Source organism: Triticum dicoccoides, chromosome 1A, assembly GCF_002162155.2.
Source record: "Triticum dicoccoides isolate Atlit2015 ecotype Zavitan chromosome 1A, WEW_v2.0, whole genome shotgun sequence".
NCBI lineage: Eukaryota > Viridiplantae > Streptophyta > Magnoliopsida > Poales > Poaceae > Triticum > Triticum dicoccoides.
In genome coordinates, this window is record NC_041380.1 from 438,817,569 (window position 1) to 438,836,661 (window position 19,093).

Genomic DNA, 19,093 nt, shown 5'->3' on the forward strand with positions numbered 1-19,093 from the left:
GTGAACTTTGACTCATACATGTGAATGATGCACATTACTAGCACGTGGTCTCTCCCCTCCATGTAGGAATCAATGGTAATATTTGGTCCAGTCATAATAATTCATTACTAGCATTAGGTCTCAATCCTCCATGTAAAAATCAATGGTAATATTAGGTCCAGTTATAATAATTGATTACTAGCATTAGGTATTCCTCTCCATGTAAAAATCAATGATAATATTAGGTCTAGTTATAGTAATTCAAACATGACGCATTACTATCATGGGGTTCTGCGTTTACGTGAACATGATGCTTTACTTGGTAACACAAGTAATTTTATTACCATATCTCGACCTGTTTTACTACCAATAATTATGGAGTGTAGCTGGTAACACAAATTATTCTATTACCATATCCTCAACCCGTATTACTACAGAAGCGTAGTTGGTAATGTAAATTATTTTATTACCATATCCGACATGCTTTACTACCAACAATTAGGGAGGGTAGTTGCGAGACGTGGGTGAACCTGTGGAATGGTAACGAAATAAATTGCATTAGTATTTCAGCAGTTGGTTTTACCCTCATTCATTAACGAGTGAGGAGGCCTATTCATGCGGAGACCTAATTAGGACCAGTGCGCGGGATAAGGAATTTTGCGCTCTCGCTCAGTTTAGAGCTACCGTGAGCTATTGTGAGCGTGCGAGCATTCTTGCTTAACCTATGCTCCGGTCGGTCCGCATAAGATAGGCAAAACCAAGATAGCATAAGATAGGCCATAGGCCAGAATGCGCGCCGGCATAGTCTAGCAAGCATGTGTGTGTGTCTTACAGGAAACAAAAAAATTCCAAGTGTCAAATAGGAAACAAAATTAAAGACAATATTAAATAAGTAATTCTCTCTTACTTCTAGAGTTCTTTTACAGTACCCTTAAATGAATATAGGCCCTTCATTTATCTTAATCTGATGGATAGGATTGGTTGGTACTCCAACGTTGGCGTTTAGGAGTACCACCGCCAGAAGTTGGGGAGTACCTTGATTTAAAGGGTAAATTGGTAATCAATATATGGAAATCAAGGTGAAAATTACTCCCTCCGAACGGCAGTTACGATAATTACGAGATTTGACTAGCATGCAGTGTGAACCGGCCGGCGAGGGACCCGTCAGGAAATAAAGATGGATGCATCATCTGAAAGCCATGGCTCCTTTGCGATTTATAAATCAACACATGAGCACTCAAAAGAAATGAAACGTGATGCCGATATTCAACAATTTACAACATTCCAGTTTTCTATACAAGACACCGAAGAACTAGGCTAGTAATTTTATCGCCTTCGCTAGCGAAGTGAAGAACTAGACTCGGATACGACGGAGGATCGAAGGTCTCGCCGGCGGCCGACGCGCCATGTTTTCATGGGTGTGAAACTAAGGGCGCAGACCAGAGGAAGAGAAGGCAGCCACAGCTATGCAAGATCAGGGAGGCCACGGTTTGTGCTTGATCCGGAAATCGGAAGAAAATAGTTGGCCCAGAGAATTCATCAAGAGTACGTTTAGATGAAAGAGACAAAAAGACCAAAGTACCCTCTCAAAGGAACGGTCAGATCTAGTTTGTACTCGAAGCCCTGCCTATGGAGTACCAGGGTACCCTAAAAACCTGTACTTCTATGGTGGAACATGGTAGCAGTACATGAACATTTATGAATGTATCATGTATGTATGAGTCTTACAAATGTTGTCTATAAATAGTCCAACCATGATTGCATACCCTCATTAAGACTAGGCCTGGTTTTCTTGATTACCATAGAAAAATGTTCCTTGAAGCTACCGATACAGTATTCTAGATTTCTTTGCTTGTGGTCAAATATTATACTATTTTTGTGCTTCCATATGCTCCTACATGTAGTGATCAGGCATTCTTTGAAACATTGAATTGGCACTAGAAGGTGACGCGCGCTTTGCTGCGCCGCTTTTCACTATCATGTTTATTGTGCATTTTCTTTCTAATCATTTATTACCCATTTTTTCATATAAAATTGATGTTTGTTGGGCGGCATATTTTGCATTGTTCGGTTTGATGTGGTTGATCCCTGTCTTTTGATTGGACACTACTAATAGTGTATGTGCAATGCAAAAAGTGTTTATTAAAATGATTAATAAAAAGTATTATTCAATTGCAAGATTAAGCTGCTAAAGGGAAACATCAACAACCAGACAAGTAAAAATAAAAAATGTTCATTTATTGCTAATAAGCAAGACACATTGTGATTGGCAAAAAGAAGTAAAAGCACATTCCTAGTGTCTTCTAAAAGGATGTCATTGAAAAGTCTTGCTAGTACACTTGGGCAACACACTTTTCACTAATCCAAAATTAAGTAAAATTAGTGTAAAACATGTACAAAACATGGTATAGTTATCATCAAAACTTTAAGCATAAGGTGCTATTTGTTGTAAACATGGATTATATATGGAACACCTTGTCTAAACTATGATATATGAAGCACATTCATCTACTCCGCAAATAGAGTCTTCAACAACAGTGAATCGTCGCCATGCTTGCATAGATACACCAAAAACACTTAATCCGCTATTACATGGGTGTCATCTAATTACTTGATCCATTCATCTTGCCTCTAGAGAGTGAAAACTGAAGAAAGTGACAAGAATGAATTGCGGAGCACCGGCAGTACCACGCCCTCTCCTGACCTTTGATGGTTAGATCCATCATAATCGACATGCCTGAGTCCAAAACAATAATAAAATATTAATTGGACAATTGGTAAAGCCTAAACAGAACATCCAAAAAATGGAACCTTAACCAGTAAATAGACTGCATTTCAATTAGTGGAGGGTTTTAACAGGCCAAACAAAGTCGCATGAAAAATTGAATTTCATCTGATCCAAGCAAATAGAAGAATATATTCCACACAATTCAAATGCACGAATGCTTTATGTAATATTCCGTCAGGTTACCTTCTCCTCCACTTATCTTACTTGAGTCTTTCCTTAGTTTAGACCTTCAATTATGAGCATCATCTAGTTGGTGTGGTCAAAGCATATTGATACATCTCCCGAATTCAGGAGTTGTACCAGAAGCCATTGTGATGTCTACTTGCTCATAGTCAATTATATGTTACAACCAAGTTGCCTGTTGCTCACCTGAACATCATGAATTAGAAGACTGTTGTCAAGGACCGTGAATCTGATTTTCAAAAGCACCACAAATAACTCTGTAATGTGGGTTAGAAACCATACTACATGAACCCAACAGCAAACTGGATCAACCTCATTGTTAGTGGAGGATGTATAATGGAGAAGCAGATTCTGGTCAAGGAGGACAGCAACATAGACCCTGTTAGAAGCCAGTTTTGCCATGTTTGTTTTCTTGAACCTTGAAAATGAACGAAAACAAAATGCTAATACTCCCTCCGTAAACTAATATAAGAGTGTTTAGAATACTAAAATAGTGATCTAAACGCTCTTATATTAGTTTACAGAGGGAGTACAACTTTATTTAAGGCTGCAAAAAAATACAGGTTATAAGTTTAAACATTTGTTGCTACTGCATTTTGCAGAGGGCTTTGTTTGACTATTTATCAAAGCAACTGTTGTTGGCTGCAAGTTTACTATCAGGCTTTGTTTGACTACAACATCGAAACTTTGTCCTCCGAACCTGCATCAGACCATAGTACATGTTTGGCATATTTCTGTTGTTGGAATAATTCTTAGATGAATAACAACGTGCACTTCAATTATTTCCTTTCTCATAAACCGAACCTTAGAGCCGAAGAAGACATACTCGTACAGTCGCCTAACCTGCAGGTCTGGTAAACGGCGATTAAGTGCAGACTCAAGAACCGCCGGCTGTGTGTGATCTCCTCGATCCCCCGACTTCTTCCCGCTGCCAAGCTCCACCAATATTAGAGGAAGAATCGGATCTCATCATGTCCTGCCCGCAAACGCCAACGCAGCAAAATTGCGGATCTCCCCGCAGGCGTCCTCCCCGCAGCGTGTCGGCGAGGAGCCGGAAGAGCGACAGTGGCGGCCGCACTGGCGACGAAGAAGCTGGGGCGGACCGGATTTCCGTTGTCTGATGTGGTGGCGCTGAATTTCCTTCGCCCATTTTCTCTGGGAGCATGCAGCTGCGAAGTGCGAACAAAGGCAGATCCCGTATCACAATGGTTGATTTGCCTCCCTTCCCCAAACTGCCTTTTCATTCTCTTTCCACGCGAGCTGGCAGCGAAACCGACATGAAGGGACCGAAGTCGTACATAAACGACACGTTGACCTATCATCCAAGCCCAGCCTAGAGAGACCACCACTCCTACCGGCTAACATGTGGGGTCCAGCACGTAAAAACAGTCTACAACGCTCACAACTCTCCATTTCGTGGGAGCTTAGTAACTCTAATGATTCTATCTTTAGCTTCCATCAGCATATCAACTGTGGCATTCTAACATATAAGGTTGCTAGCCAACTCCTCTCCAGAATCGTCCCTCGATTTGCATATCTTTTGTCCATCGGATGTTGGTCAAATTGGTCTTCCATTGATTGGTTGCCGTTCAATCTGCGCTGGCAATTTTCGATCTTCGTTTGACCTTCTGGTAAATTCATTGGGGCGATAACCTGTGGGCTCAGCCTCCTGCGCTATTGGTTGGGTCAGTTCTTTTTGGGTCGCGGGCGGCCTCCCCTGGCGTGCCGCGTGCGTGCCTCGCGTAGCGCACCCCTATTGGCTTGGCAGCCGGCTGGAAGGACATATGTACACCCGCTGCTACCCCTTCCATGCCATGACGAGTGGGCCAGGATGGCCGCTGGTCCCACGTGCAAGGGACTCTCTATTGTTCTCTGCGTTATGCCGGGGTTGGAGAGAATTGTGGCTGACTCCTGCGCGTGTCGTGCTAAGGCTGACCTCTACATAGTGCCGGGTCCGCCCACTCAGAGCATGGTTAATAAGAGAGGCAGCAGCCGGCTCTATAGTCATGTCCATGTCATCTATAGTCTTCATACAACCAACACCATATAATAGGACAGCTATAGGTTAGCTGTTGGGTTGGATTTAAGTATTAATCTTTGCATGCTGGGATTGGGAGGAATGGCAAAGCGCTGGTTTACAGGCAGCAGCTCGGGCTGCAAGCCAGCTATTGCGCCTCGTAACATGCTATAGGCGGGCGACTAGTGAAGAGTCAGCTCTACTCTCTCTCCTCACTTCTCTCTCTTTCATGTAGGATTTTTGTGACGTGGCAAGTCTTGTAGCCTGCTGAGTAGGACTTATTATGCTTGCTCTCACGGGTCTTTTCTCCGGGTCGTCCGGTGCGCTCGCCTTTTTTCCGGGTCGTCCGGTGCCTTTAGTTTAGCGCTACACAAGGCCACTGACGCTGGGGCCGTGTGGAGGGGCGGGGCCGGTGGTCAGTTGCTTTGTGTTCCCTCGCTACTGGGTTCGCGTGGCCGATGCACACGGCTGGCAACTGGACGTGCGAGCGCCGCGCGTTGGGTCCCTCGTGCGAGGCGTGCGTCGTCTCAGTGCACGTCGCCCCCTGCGCTGGTGGCAAACCCTCCCCCAATCACCAAAGCCGCCGCACGCCTCCCTCCTTCCTCCTCGCCCGCACCCCTGCCGCGGCGCCCATCCCTCCCAGCCCTCCCATCTTCGCGTTTCTCCTCCTCCCAGAACTACCTCCCGTCGCTTAGGCTCCATGGCGGCGGCCGGCTCGAGGCGAGCCTGGCGCAGGCGGGCGGAAGCAGCGGGGAGCAACGGATGCGGGTGGGAGAGTGCCGGACGGCGCCGTCATTGTTCATTGTCGCCCCGCTAAGCCGCATCGAAGAAGGACCAGGACCTCACCCCTCAACCCTCGTCCCTCTTCCCTTCTGGATGCACCTCCCCGCATGAGTTCCTCCTGCCTAATTCGGCTCCCCTTTCCATCTAATTTCATTCTTGTTTCACATGTTGGTTTGGTCGGTAAGAGACGTTGCGCCGCCGACTGCAGTAGCCAGGATTGGTGTTGGTGATGTCTGTACGTACCAGTTACACAATTCCAGGTTTGGTCAATGTCTCTGGAGCTATGGTATTATCCTTTGATTTCTCCTATATTTTCCTTCCTGATTTTGTTTGATAATTTGCTAGGTTATGGGATTGGATCTCCATTTTCCAAGATTCTTAGCTGATAAGTATATTGTGCGGCAAAATCTCTAGGCCAGCGCTAGGCGCCGGTGCGCCGGCCCAAATTTGGGCCGGTCGCGCCCTAGCCATCCGATCCAATTCATCTAGGCCATCAGTTCCTTATCCAAAAAGCTGCTTCATCCCTTCCCCCCTCGTGTGTCTCTCCTCTGTGTTGTCTTCCTCACCTCGCCACGCAGCTCCACCCCGTTCCCAGACAGCCGTTGCCTCCGCCCCCGCCGGCTTGCCTCGCCGTCGACACGCGCCGCCGTCACCGGTCGCCTTTTTTACCCGCTCTGCTGCACGCCGGCAGCACCTCCCCTACACTTCTCCCTCGCCCTTTGTGGTCATGGGTTGCCGTCGTTGGCCGCGGCAGCTCTGCTCGCCGGCAATAGTACGACGCTTCCTCGTCCCTCGCTGGTTCCAGCAAAACAAGTAAGTGGTTGGAACATTGTGCCCCTACCGGTGCCGCCCCAGCATGGATGGAACGATGGAGACGACGAAGTAACTCGCAAAAATCACAATATGTGGTTCCAGCAAAAAATTGTGCTGGTTGTAGCATCTCATGTCGCTGGTTGAAGCTCGCCGTGCACCATTAGTAGCCTCGATCTTCTCTGGTTCCAGCAAAAATGGACTATGTTTGTAACAAATGGTGTTGCCGATTGCAGCTCCGCATCACGGTGGTCGTAGCATTTCGCCGCATGTAGCAGCTCCGCCGTTGCCTGACGCAACCCCGTCGCTTTCTCTGGTTCCAGCAAAAATGGTCAACGGTTGTAACAAATGTTGTTGCAGGTTGCAGCTCCGCAGTACGTCGGTCGTACGTCGTCGCCTGACACAACCCCGCCGCTTTCTCTGGTTCCAGCAAACAAAGTCGCCGGATGTAGCTTTTTGAGCTGCTGGTTGCAGCTCGATTGCACGCAGTAGCAGCTTCCCAGCATCTCTGATGGTGGTTCGAGCAAAAAATAAATTGGTTGTAGCATCTGTGGGGCTGGTCCCAGCATGCGTCCCCTACGGTCCGCAAACATTGGTTGGCTTTCGTCTACGGCGACACCTCGGACGCCTGGTTGCAACATAGAGGGCCACCCATCTCTTGTCCCATGGCTGGAGAGGGGAAAAAGCCGAGGAGGAAGTGTGGGGGTGGCCGCCAGTTCGCTGGAGTAGGACAAATAGATGACGGCCTCGGTTTCACGCCCGGTGGTGCAGGGCGGTGGCCGGAGACCGATGCTCTCACAACAACTTCCGCTCGCGGGATGGAGGGGATGGGTTATGGTCGTGAGCGGGAGATGCAGTTTGCATCGCGACGGGATCTGAAGAAAAGAGACGAGTGGAAGACAACACACAAGGGCTGTAGGATTGCCTTCGATCCAACGAAGCGCGCGCGTCCGGCGCAACGCTTCGACCGGCGCACCGGCAGCAAACGTTTCCCAAATCTCTATGTACTGATGTTGTGCACATCCAAATACAAGCAATGTAAGTGACCTAGCATTTCACGTGTGGCATGCTACATCTCATACAGTTTCTGAATTCTAATACCATTCCTGTGTAGTTGGACACTCCATAGGGCAAATTTGATGCTTTGTACATCACTTCTGGACCTGTTTATTAATGTTGCCGTGATCTGGGTTTCCATGTACTGATAGATGCATTCCTTATCTTTATGTGTTCCATCTAGGCATATATATGTTTCTGCCCATAAATGTATTTATGAGCTGGCTCCATTTTTTACTGCTTTTCTGTACCCTTTAATCCCCTAAAAAGGGCTATACATGCATTTTAAAGAGTTCACATCTTCTATAAACATTAGCATTGTCTTACCCCACTGCTCTCTGGCATGCAGCGGCGAAGATTTCATCCTCAACCTCCCTCACGACCCCAGGTCCGGCTACTTTCCAGTATTGTCAGTTTTCTTCTTGGCCGCACTAAACAATTTGGCAACATGGGTGTCGTGGCCACACACATGCATCTTGTCGCCCTCCTTAAAATTCAATTAGATTATCGGCAAACATGCAGCCATGTTTACTTAAGATCCAATTAGATAAATGTTGTTTATTTTCCATATAGTTTCTAATCAGAAAGGTCTCATATGCAGATTGGGGACATGGCGTGAAGATATGGTTTTGTGATCTATGGTCTTGGGTCATCCGTTGGATGGGTGATAATGGAAATTTTCTTGAGGACAGACACGTGCAAGTTTTGTGAGAGTTAAACCTGTTTTATGAGAGTTAAACCTGTTTTATGAGAGTTAAAGCTATTTTTTGAGAGTTAAACATGTGCATACGAATGGATTTTTTTTAGAACTGGTCAAACTATTTTTTTGTAAGAGTTAAAGCTGTTTTCTTGAGGACAAACCCGTGAATAAGTCTCATCTGTATAGATTAATTAATATAATAGGACAACAATTTAAGTTTATTGAAGCTCTTTCTAAGAAGCGGGGGTCTGCTTTGGTTTCTTGTTGTTTGCCTATTCTCTTAAAAACAGTTGACTGGATGCAGCTGACGGGTTATACATCAATAATTTGGGCAGTTGGATATGGCATTTACAAGTAAAGGATTTCAGAAATCTAATATGGCATGCCTATTTTTCATGGAAAAACGAATGGTACCTTATTTACTATTTAGTTTTTAAGCTAGACTAATTTGACTACACGCTTCCTGAGGTGCCTTCTGTTTTTGAATAGTCATAGAATTCTCCTGATTACGAGATGTTCCTTTGTCACTATTTGAATTTCTGCCTTGAGTGGCCTCTGTCTTGGTTTACAGCTCCATATGGCTACTTATGTATAACATATGGAGGTCCTGTTTGAACTGTTCTCAAATATGTTTACTACAGCAAAGTGGAATATGCAAAGTTTCTGTGTTGATTAGGCAAATACTTGCTTTGCCTTAAATACTGTCCCCATCTATGTTCCAGGTTTTTTGGGTATGAATTATTTCCCTGGAATGGATCAACACATTTGCATGGGATTTTAGAAAAATATATGTGAATGCATCTTTCTAATAAAAGCATTGCTTAAGAAATACCCTTTTCTGAAATCAAAATTGTTGTTGGTCTTCTGATCACTTTCATTGTCTATCAGATAGGCTATGGCTTCCATAAGCTAGCATCATTAGGGTCAGGTCGTTGTGTTTAGTTTATTTTCAGTGCCTTGCAAGTTAGTGGTTCCCAGAAGATTGTAGCCTACCTTATTAGCGTCGACTGGCATATTTATCTTTCAATGTCATTGCTTAACCATGCCTGGCTGACTGCTATATTTATATATGCACAAAGTGCTTATTCCTTTGGTGCTTCCAGATTGTCAAGGTATGAGCAGAGCAGCGAGGGATGAGAAATGGGGTAACTTATCGTAGACATACAGAAACGAAAATAAAGCTATGCACAGAGAAAAGGTGTAGAATTGATTGCTGGGCATGAATTCCGGCATGGACCACTTTGCTTTGCTTTTGTCACATTAAAATTAATCATATATAGTAATTTTTTTGTCCACAGTACTATGATCCATCCATCATTGTTGGTTCACCATTCTAAAGGAAATAGACAAAGGTAAAATCTTAGTGTACTTGAATATATAGATTTGTCTGATTGTGTTGTAATCTTAGTTTCCTTTTATCTTTCTATATATGAACCTGCTATTATGTGTCATTGTGTTGTGGTCTTGACCATCTGCAGCAAGGGTTAGGCAAATATTTATCCTGTAAAATGAGTTGCCGGTTCTTACCACGTGGTTGCTATTTTATTTTGCAATTTTTATGCATCACATGATTACTTTTTTAAAAAGTGATCTTAATTCATGGTCCTTAGTTTACTGATCGTTCGGCGGCTCTGTGTACCAATATAGTGGTGCATCTAGGAGGAAGGGATCTAGAGACGACGATGGACAAAACAATCCTGCAGAGGCAGCAAGAGGCAGTTCTCGACAAATCACTATAAGGTGTTCTCTTTTGACCTGTTGATATTACTGTCTCTCTGGTTTTGATTTCCTTGTATAAAATTTACTAATTTGGGAGAAAAGCAGCGCAAGGATCCAATGGAAGAATTTGGTGAAGAACAAGGTCTCCATCATTTGGCGTCAAGGAAAGGAAGACCATGTCATCATTTGGCCAGTGCAGGTAATGCTCTACCTGATGCACTATTTAGGTCATCATGGTTTCAATACTTTTGGCTCGCCTTAATGCTAATAAGGAATGTCGGGCTTACAAGTTTCAACAATGTGCAGTGATTCCAAAGTTATGTAGGCCAGATTGTGTTATTTTTTACTGAACACTTTGTTCTCCAGTGAGGTTACAGATTCTATAATATGTTGTGGCGGTATGTACATATGGAAATCCTAATCTAGCTAATTTGATTGTGGGAATTATGTTGTTAGTCTATCTTCCAGGCCTGTTGTCAGTTATCATTATTTCTGCTATAATGTGAGCCAATTAGAAACTGATATAATGTGTTTTTCCTAATAAATCTCATGCTGGTGTGTTTTGCATTCTCAAAAAATCATGACAGGTCCCCATGCCCCTGTATCTGCCCTCGAAGCCGGGTTCCGCGAGCTAAGGTTGCAGGGGAGAATGAACGTGCAAGTTTCCAGCAGCAAAGTTTTTTCTACATTTGATGGGTAGCTAAATTAGTTTGATTTCACGGATGATGGAGCCTTGCTGTGTGACGTAGTTCCTGGTGAAGAAATATTTGTTAGGTCTATGTATGTGTGTACTGGAGTTGGTGCATCTCCAAGGAAGAACCAAACCCTTATTCCTATCTTACAATATTTTACACTTAAATGCAAATGCAAAGTGTTAGCTATGTTAACTGTTGTTTCAATCCCTTGTTTGAAAATGTGATTGATTACAAATTGTGCATGCTCAAGTATATATTTGTAAAAAGAAGTCCTTAATTTTTGATTAAAAGGGTTTGCGTTGGCGCTCTAAGTGGTTGCTCACAGCTAAAGTTACTACACATTCATGATTTTAAATGGGTATTTGCGCACATCTTGCTGTAGATAACAAGAAATCATTTTTTTTATTGTGGAGTCACCATTCTTTTTTTAAAGGGTGTTAAATTTGTTACTATATGTGCTTGCCCATGACTAAATCAACTAAATAATGTATTTTCTTTTCAATGTGTACATGGATTTAGCGTGCCTCTGCGCCATTTGGCGCAACGGGTCCACTAGTTCCATTAAAAATCAAGTGCAATCCAGAAGTTCTGACTAAAGTCACATAAAAAGAAAAGGTGGATGTAATCTTCATTAGGTTCATCATCACACATAAACACATTTGTTATTCTCAACATAGAAATTCTTTCTGTTTAGTAGACCCCTTGTGTTCAATCTGTCTTAAAGGAGATGCCAAAAAAATAAGAATATCTATTTAGAGAGACAAACTCCGCCTATGTCTTCTAGGCATAGCCGGTCCCAAGCTCGGGTAAAGGAGGAGGGTTGTGATAGGCTTGGCGAGCCAACGTAAAAACTAGCCAGTCCCATAGGTATGAAACCCATTTGAGCGAGAATAGTACTAGGATGGGTGACCTCCTAGGAAGTCCTCGTGAAAGGGTTTCATATCTAAGGGTTGTGATAGGCTTGGCGAGCCAACGTAAAAACTAGCCAGTCTTTTGGGTATGTAACCCATTTGGGCGAGAGTAGTACTAGGATGGGTGACCTCCTGGGAAGTCCTCGTGAAAGGGTTTCATATCTAGCCTACCCCAACTTGTTTGGGATAAAAGGCTTCGTAAGTAAGTATCTATTTAGAGAGACAGCTTGATTTCCATATCCAATTAAATGCATGTACAATAGCCGTGCAGATTTTTAAAATTTTACCACATCCTTGTAAAGTTTAATAGTTTAACTTGAATATCAAAACCAGGCAATTGTAAAACAAAGCATTTGACGGCAGGAATGTCAAAAACCATTGTGTATAAACATCCTCAACATTTTTAAGAACAATTGATACCACAAACTGACTTGTGCACTTCACCATATATAACATATGCATCTGGTATGCTGCACATAATGAAAGCAACCGCCATGCTTAAATAAATTAAATTATATACAAGAATATGGACAAGTTAATCAGCACAAATATGTTTGTACATTTCAGAAATACACCCTCGGCTATGATAATTTAATCCAGCCAGGATAACGCGTGTATATATACATGAGATAGTGCTTTGATTGCCAACAAGAATATTGTACTTTGGCAGAAATGAACCATAAAAACAAATCCATGTAATCTTCAGCTTGTTCACTGTGCACTGAGTAGCTGATCAACTGATAAACCAGGCTGCTTCGAGAAGACAATAGCGCCGTCTACAGTGCCAACTTTGTACCTGAGCATATTGTCATCCGTGACGATCCTGCATGATCCCCGCGACTCGGAATGCATGCTGATGCCAAGATAGTGGATATGGTCTTGCACGCTATTTCCACTGACGGACCTGAATAGAAGAGCAATGTTAGGGTGAAAGAACATCAGCTGGCAAAGAGTTCACAAAGGACAGAATGTTAAAACGTGAGAGCGGAAAGGACCTGCTGCAAGTGGGATCTTCACCAGAATCGTCACAGATTTGCTCGATCAGGTATACTAGGCTATCGAGCCCAATATGGTGGCTAAAATCAGAAGCATGTCGTACTTTTCAGGATAGACAAAAACAGACGCTAGTACTACTTATGCTTGATGCCACTGTTCAGATATACAGAGGGTGTACTGTCCACACATGAACAAAGATAGTTACATCTGCCTCGTCTAAGATTTTTGTATTCAGAAGAACAGCACAGAAATCAAATTATACTATTACTGAGGTTCTTGATTCGCCGACACTTGCTGTCATTCCCAACAAAATATTAGCAATAACTAGTCTGTCAAATGTAAAGAGAGTTCAGTCTGAGAATTGTGCAGTACTTATGTAGTATTGATTTTAGTGATGTTAGAAGTTTTTTCAATGCATTTTATACACATGAAAGAATCGATTAAAACTAAGAACAGAGGAGGAATGGAATCCCCAACAATGCACCCTATTCCATTCAAAAAGGTCAGCTTGTAGTAGAATTTAGCAGGAGGATGCATTCATGAAAAGTAGAGAAACTTCTAAATAAATGAAAGCATATCTTCTTCAGACAAATATTAGCACTCACAATAAGATCAAGGGCACAAAACGAAGCCATAGCCCCTCCCATAGAATGTCCAGTCACCATGATGGGAATATTGTCATATGCTTCCCTGGTCTTCTGGATGCCATTGATGACTCCATCACGCAATGTTGTATTATGATATGCAGAATAAAACCCACTGTGCACCTATAAACAGATAGATCACCAACATTAATACTGTGCATGAACCAGCATTTTCATCATAAATACAGTGCAGCTGCACTAATCGTCTTTGTAAACATACAAGGGGCTCGAATAGTGTAAGCATAGTAGCTCAACCAATGAATGAAAGGATCATCTAGACCAAGGTATGGGATAACTTGCTTCAATCGATACCGGGGGCTTTTACCCTCTTTTCGGGAAAGAAAAAAAAGGTATACTTGCTCGAGGAGGAGGGATAAGAATAGAAGAAGATATTCACCTGGCCGTAGTTCCCCCCTTCCCACTGTCTCCACTTCTCTTTCCCAATTAAAAAAAACAAGAACCAAAGGAGGTGGTAACCTGAGAGACCACCAATGCTGGCTGTCGTGGGAGGGGGAGGAGCTGAGAAGCATGCCTAAAGAAGCAATTGCATCCAGAGTAGAGACAAAGCCAGCAAGCAAGAACAAAAAGGAGCAATTGCATCAAAAAAAGGTGTTTTTCTTCATGCCATCATTTTTCTTTTCTCACGTACAAGCACAAATCCCATGTCACCACAACGGTTTCATTAACGGAAAAAGCTGGCGACATGAAGAAAATAGTGAAATGCTTTAAGACAAGCAAAATACTTAGGACTTAACGACACCATCACCTCAGTTTTATAGCAGAAACCATTGAGGTGGGAATTTGAGTTAAACATCAGTATAAATTATGGGTTTAGGCCTAATATAAATGCTGGGTTTAAAGGCGAGAGTTGGGGATTTTGTCTCAGCACACAAGAGCATTTTAGGTCCCAGAAACCTCTAGATCAAGTAGAGGAGAGTTCAAGGTGTTCAGGAGTGATAGAGAACATCGACATACAGTGATGTCCGAGCAGCTCTGTCGTGGCTGCATACTCGAGCTCCAGTGTGCACCGTCCAGCGGCAACGCTGCGGCCACTATCTGCATTTCAAAAACCAGAGACCAAAATCAGGGAGATCAGAGTGTCAAGTGATGGGAAAATATAGGGGAATAGCATCAGCAAAGATGAAGGATTTCGGATCCAGTAGCAAACATAAATCTTCACTCATGTAGCACCACTGAGGAGAGCGACCTGGACCTGGAGGCAGAAAGCAGAGGAGTTGAGGAAGAAGAGATTGTGTGTTGGCAAGGTCTAACTCGGTGCCTGGCTCCGGGTTGAGACAGGGGAGTGAGCTAACATGCACAACTAATAGTACAAGCTCTAAACTGACTCACTAATACATGTGCTTACAACACGAACTAATAAGTTTAAACTGTACAATTACTGCAACGATGTATTTTTCTTCTTAAAAGTCAAGACTCAATTTAGCTTCGGAACATATATACACCAACTGCAAAAGACAAAAAGGACCAGAAAAGAAACACAGGGAGAAAAACCAATTTAGCTACGAGTATTCAGGCAAACCTCTCCTTTGTTCATGTAGATTGATGATGACCTTAATATCATCAAAATCTAATTTCAAAGCACCCGAAATAGTCATTAGTGCCCAACTGAACCTAAGCATTGAAAGGAACTAATGTAGAGGAAACAAAAAAAGAGCAAGTTTATCATCAATAGCTCATATCGGCAGAAAGTATATCATCAATAGCGCGGATAAAAAATCTGGAGGTAGCAATGGCATATACCCATATGAGGGAAAGGGTAGGTTTAGGTACCTGGATGGATTTTACACCTTAGAAGCAGCACCTCTCAATGGTGATCTACTACCTGCAGCAAACATTGTTGATAAGTTGGGAAAAGGAAAAAGTAATTCAGAAAAGAATTGTGACAGCAATGGATGCTAAACGTCCAAACATCAATTATTTTACAGGCATGGATACACTTCTAATTAAAAGACAGTCATTTCCCTAATTACAATATTACATGCGCGATTCTACAACGTCATGTGTCACACATGCTTTTACTGATTACAACAGAGGAGAAGCCACGATCGGACTACGCACAATATGTTTTTTGGACACCCAGCTCAAACTTCCCTGCAAGGCCTTTGACCCGACATTGCGATGCCTGCTCACCGTAATGCTGAATGTTTTCTTTTGTCCAACCTTGGAGAACACCAGCGTCTCTGGGTAGACTCGCACTGTGAGCGACTTGGGAACCTCCATCTTCAGTGTGTATACTGAATTTATTGGCCCCACATTTGTCACGGTTCTGTTCACCGTGAATGGCCTTGTCCTGAGTGGCACTGTTATGGATGGGTAGTTCAACTGTGCCTCTGGTATCTTGGGAAGCATTTTGCAGGACAGCGTCGGGTCACGCGCAATGGTTGCCAAGCCTTGATCACCGAGGAGAGCGCATATGTAGCCAGCATATTCAGTGATGCTAAGGTCATACACAAGGCCCGGGTCAATAGCTTTTATAGGATTGGCATGGCCAGCACCCATGGCATACGCAGTTGCCCTCTGATGCTGCTCGTCCAAGATCGGGCCACCAGCGCTGTCCGTGATGTCAGCTGTGGTGAGGATGGCTGACTTGATAGCAGCAGCAGACCAATCAGGATGGGAGCTCTTGACAAGCGCAGCGATTCCACTGACATGTGGAGTCGACATGGATGTCCCTGATCTAATGTTGAATGGCCCAGATCCAAGAATGGTGAGTGGTGGCCATGCAGCAATGATGTTGAGCCCGGGTGCTAATATATCTGGCTTTAGCACACCGGGGCTGAACGTGCTGGGACCGCGGGATGAGAATGCCGCGACAGTGGGAGATGGACGGACACCAAGCATAGTGTTCTTGTATATGACTTTGGCACTGGCTTTGCTTGTTGCCCTTGCATACCCTATGATATTGTTGCCATCAGCCACGGTCACCTGCACAACATCACTGCCATAATCCTCCAGAAGGGTGGTGAAGCCAGCATCTTTCCTGTTGATCAGGACTATGCCAGCCGCCCCGGCACTCATGATGCCACTGATGTCAGACTGGTTGATTGCTGACCCTGTGTCATTCATTGGTCCTGTGTTATGGCAAATCACAATTTTGCCAGACACATTTCTTCCAGCCAATGATGACTTGCAGTGTTTGTTCCAATACAGAGGAACAGAGTTGGAGTTTGAGTTCGCAGTCTGATTGAAAGCTTCCCCACTGATGTGCTCGCCGTTGCCAAGCTGCACAACGGTCTGGAAGCTTCGGTCCACCGAGCGAGCTGCAACTGTGAGCAACCATGGTGCAGAGTTGGCAATAAAGGACCTTGGACCGTTGTTACCAGCTGCAGCCACGACAACAACACCCTTTGCTACCACATTGAATGTGCCAATGGCAACCGGATCATCAGTGAAGTTGACATCAAAAAAGGGGCCGAGGGAGAGTGAAAGCACATCAACACCATCCTTGACGGCTTCATCTAACCCGGCAACTATGTCCGAGGATGCACACCCAAGAATTATGCACACCCTGTACATGGCCAAGTGTGCATGTGGAGCAATTCCGGCAGCTGTGCCCCTGCCGAGGCCGTGGGCTGAGGCATGACTGACGAAGTTCCCAGCTGCGGTGGACGAGGTATGTGTTCCATGCCCCGTGTCATCACTGGAATCATATGCTCTGGGATTACGGAATTTGGCACCTATCAATTTGTTGTTGCAGCGTGCAGCGCCATGGCATGAGCCCTTCCACTTTGATGGGGGTGGCGGGATGCCACTGTCATCAAAGGAAGGATGCTCTACGTATATGCCGGTGTCCAGGACCCCGATTATGACTCCTTGGCCATAGTTGGTGTCCCTCCACAGCCGGGCATCTTTCTCCAGTCCGAGGAACTTCGGAGTGTGAGTGGTGCTGGGGCGCCAGAGATGGTATGGAAACGCCCGCAGAAACTCCTTCCTCTGGGACACCATGGCGAGGTCATCTTCGGTGAGCCTCACGGCAAACCCCGTGAAGACCTCAGTGTAGGTATGGATGAGGCGTGGCTCATCGGAGCCGGCGAGAGGCGTTGGCAGGAAGGAATCCTGCCACCAGCGGTGGTCGTCCTCGCTGCCGGCTTCGACGGGTGGCCTCAGCATCACAATGTATGTGCGATGGCTTGGAGAGAGGCCTGCGACTAGGTCGTCGCATACCGCAGGTGCAGGAGCATGCAGGAGCACGAGGGTGAGCGAGAAAAGTGAGATCAGGAGGTTGGCCAAGGATGCCATGGCTGGAGCTGCGATTCCGAAAGGAAGCTGGGGGGCGACGCCAATGTGCGTGAGCTTGGCGTGTGAGGAGGAGAGGTGGTGGTGGTGGTGGTGGAAGGAACCGAGAGGGAGAGAGGACGACCGGATGGTGGCGGCGGCTGCGCACAGGAGGGCACGGCACGGCGCAGAGCAGCAAATGCTTCTTCCTCTTTCGCTCACTCTACCTCGGTTGGATTTGTGAGAGAAAAAAGATGGGCAGAGCACAGAAATGGCTTCGGGGCCTCAACGTTAAATGCTGCGTGCTGAACCTTGCACGCACGCCCTAGATGCTCCTGTACCTATACGTGACGTGAGTCAAATCAGATTGTTCGGTCTGGTTCGTCCTTGAGCTACATGGCTAGGGAGAGCGCCGTGTCGTCTGTGGGGTGGCTGTGTAAAAGATTCCAAACGAAAAGGCTTCCTGCATTGCGACGGCATGGAGCGTTCCTACCTGGACGCCACAGAGTTCCACCGAATAATCTTTGTATCATGTATCTAATCACATCAGGGGAGTAGTAGAGACAGAAACCTAAGGTAAGAGTTTCGATCAACATATCTGCTAGTCCCTGCAAAGCACACAAGGGCAAGGCTATCCTTCATAGACACCGGTGTGTGTCGAGCTTGCGCTGGTGGAGAGAAAGCCTCCAGACAAGCAAAGGTTCGACCGCGTCAGCACGCAGCTTGCAGAGTTGATGGGAAAATGGTGGAGGGAACAGAGAAGTGACCCAAAGGGAGAGAGGACAGTGGCGGTGGTGGACTGGTGGTGGGTGCACTGCAAGAGAGAGAGGTTGAGCTTCCGTGATTCCATCTATGGAAAAAGAGGAAGCTATGCTGCTGGTGGGTGGTCGTGAAAGTGGCCGAGAGGACGACGCTTCGTGTCGAGTGTTGCGCTAGCTTGTTTAAGTTTCAGTTGAATTAAAATAGCGGGGCGGGACAAGATGTTTAGGGGAGCTAAGCCATATTTAGTGTTTCTGATTTGATGGAAAAACCAGTTGCAAATCAAAGCATTAGGATTTGGATTTGGAAAAGAGGGGAGGGAGGAGCTCAGCTTGCCTGGCGATGGATGATCTAGACGAGGCACATCGTCGCCTTCCTGCCGCAGAAGCGGAAGCAGACGGCGCCTCCTCGCGGCTGCACAACCTCCCTGCCGTACCCACCAACTCGCCGGCGCTGCACCTGCCGTTAGGCCCTCAGCGACGAACTCCTGCCGCGACCTTCGGACCGGGGCGCCGCTCTGCGTCTCCCACCCGCGGCTGCCTCGCACTTGCCCCCCACGCCTCCGACCAGCGCTTCCCCTTCCGCCGCCTGCGGCGTTGAAGTCGCCATCTCCATCCATGGCCCGGGCCTTGGGTGGCTGGAGATCCACCGGAGGGAGAAACAAGGGGGAAAGTGGATGGAGTTGTGTACTTGAGAGTGCCTCAGCACAAACTAGAACATGTACATCGAGAAGGAGGAGTCATCCTGCCGTAAGCCTCTCACTGGAGTATTTATTTTTTGTTCTTCCGCATTAAACCTAATCTTGTAAACATATGAT

General features: G+C 45.4%; 1 protein-coding gene and 1 pseudogene across 11 annotated transcripts; one reads left to right on the plus strand and one right to left on the minus strand.

The window, feature by feature from the left end:
* The first annotated feature begins 5,523 nt into the window (after window positions 1–5,523).
* LOC119277483 lies at window positions 5,524–10,934 on the plus strand. 11 transcript variants are annotated; one of them, XR_005137164.1, is made up of 7 exons: window positions 6,017–7,598; window positions 7,966–8,004; window positions 8,218–9,514; window positions 9,615–9,668; window positions 9,927–10,056; window positions 10,141–10,234; window positions 10,623–10,934. XR_005137164.1 is itself a non-coding variant. In XM_037558768.1 (5 exons), exons 1-5 carry the CDS (start codon window positions 9,450–9,452, stop codon window positions 10,668–10,670), a joined length of 354 nt encoding a protein of 117 aa, XP_037414665.1. In that variant the 5' UTR covers window positions 9,420–9,449; the 3' UTR covers window positions 10,671–10,934. The 11 variants fall into 11 exon arrangements, 2 of the variants coding, with proteins under 2 accessions (XP_037414673.1, XP_037414665.1); XR_005137153.1 differs by adding an exon at window positions 5,524–6,010 and having other exon boundaries at window positions 6,096–7,598; window positions 8,218–10,056; XR_005137163.1 differs by having other exon boundaries at window positions 8,218–9,668.
* A 1,184-nt stretch (window positions 10,935–12,118) lies between these two features.
* On the minus strand, window positions 12,119–18,605 carry LOC119277534 (annotated as a pseudogene).
* Window positions 18,606–19,093: the final 488 nt, after the last annotated feature.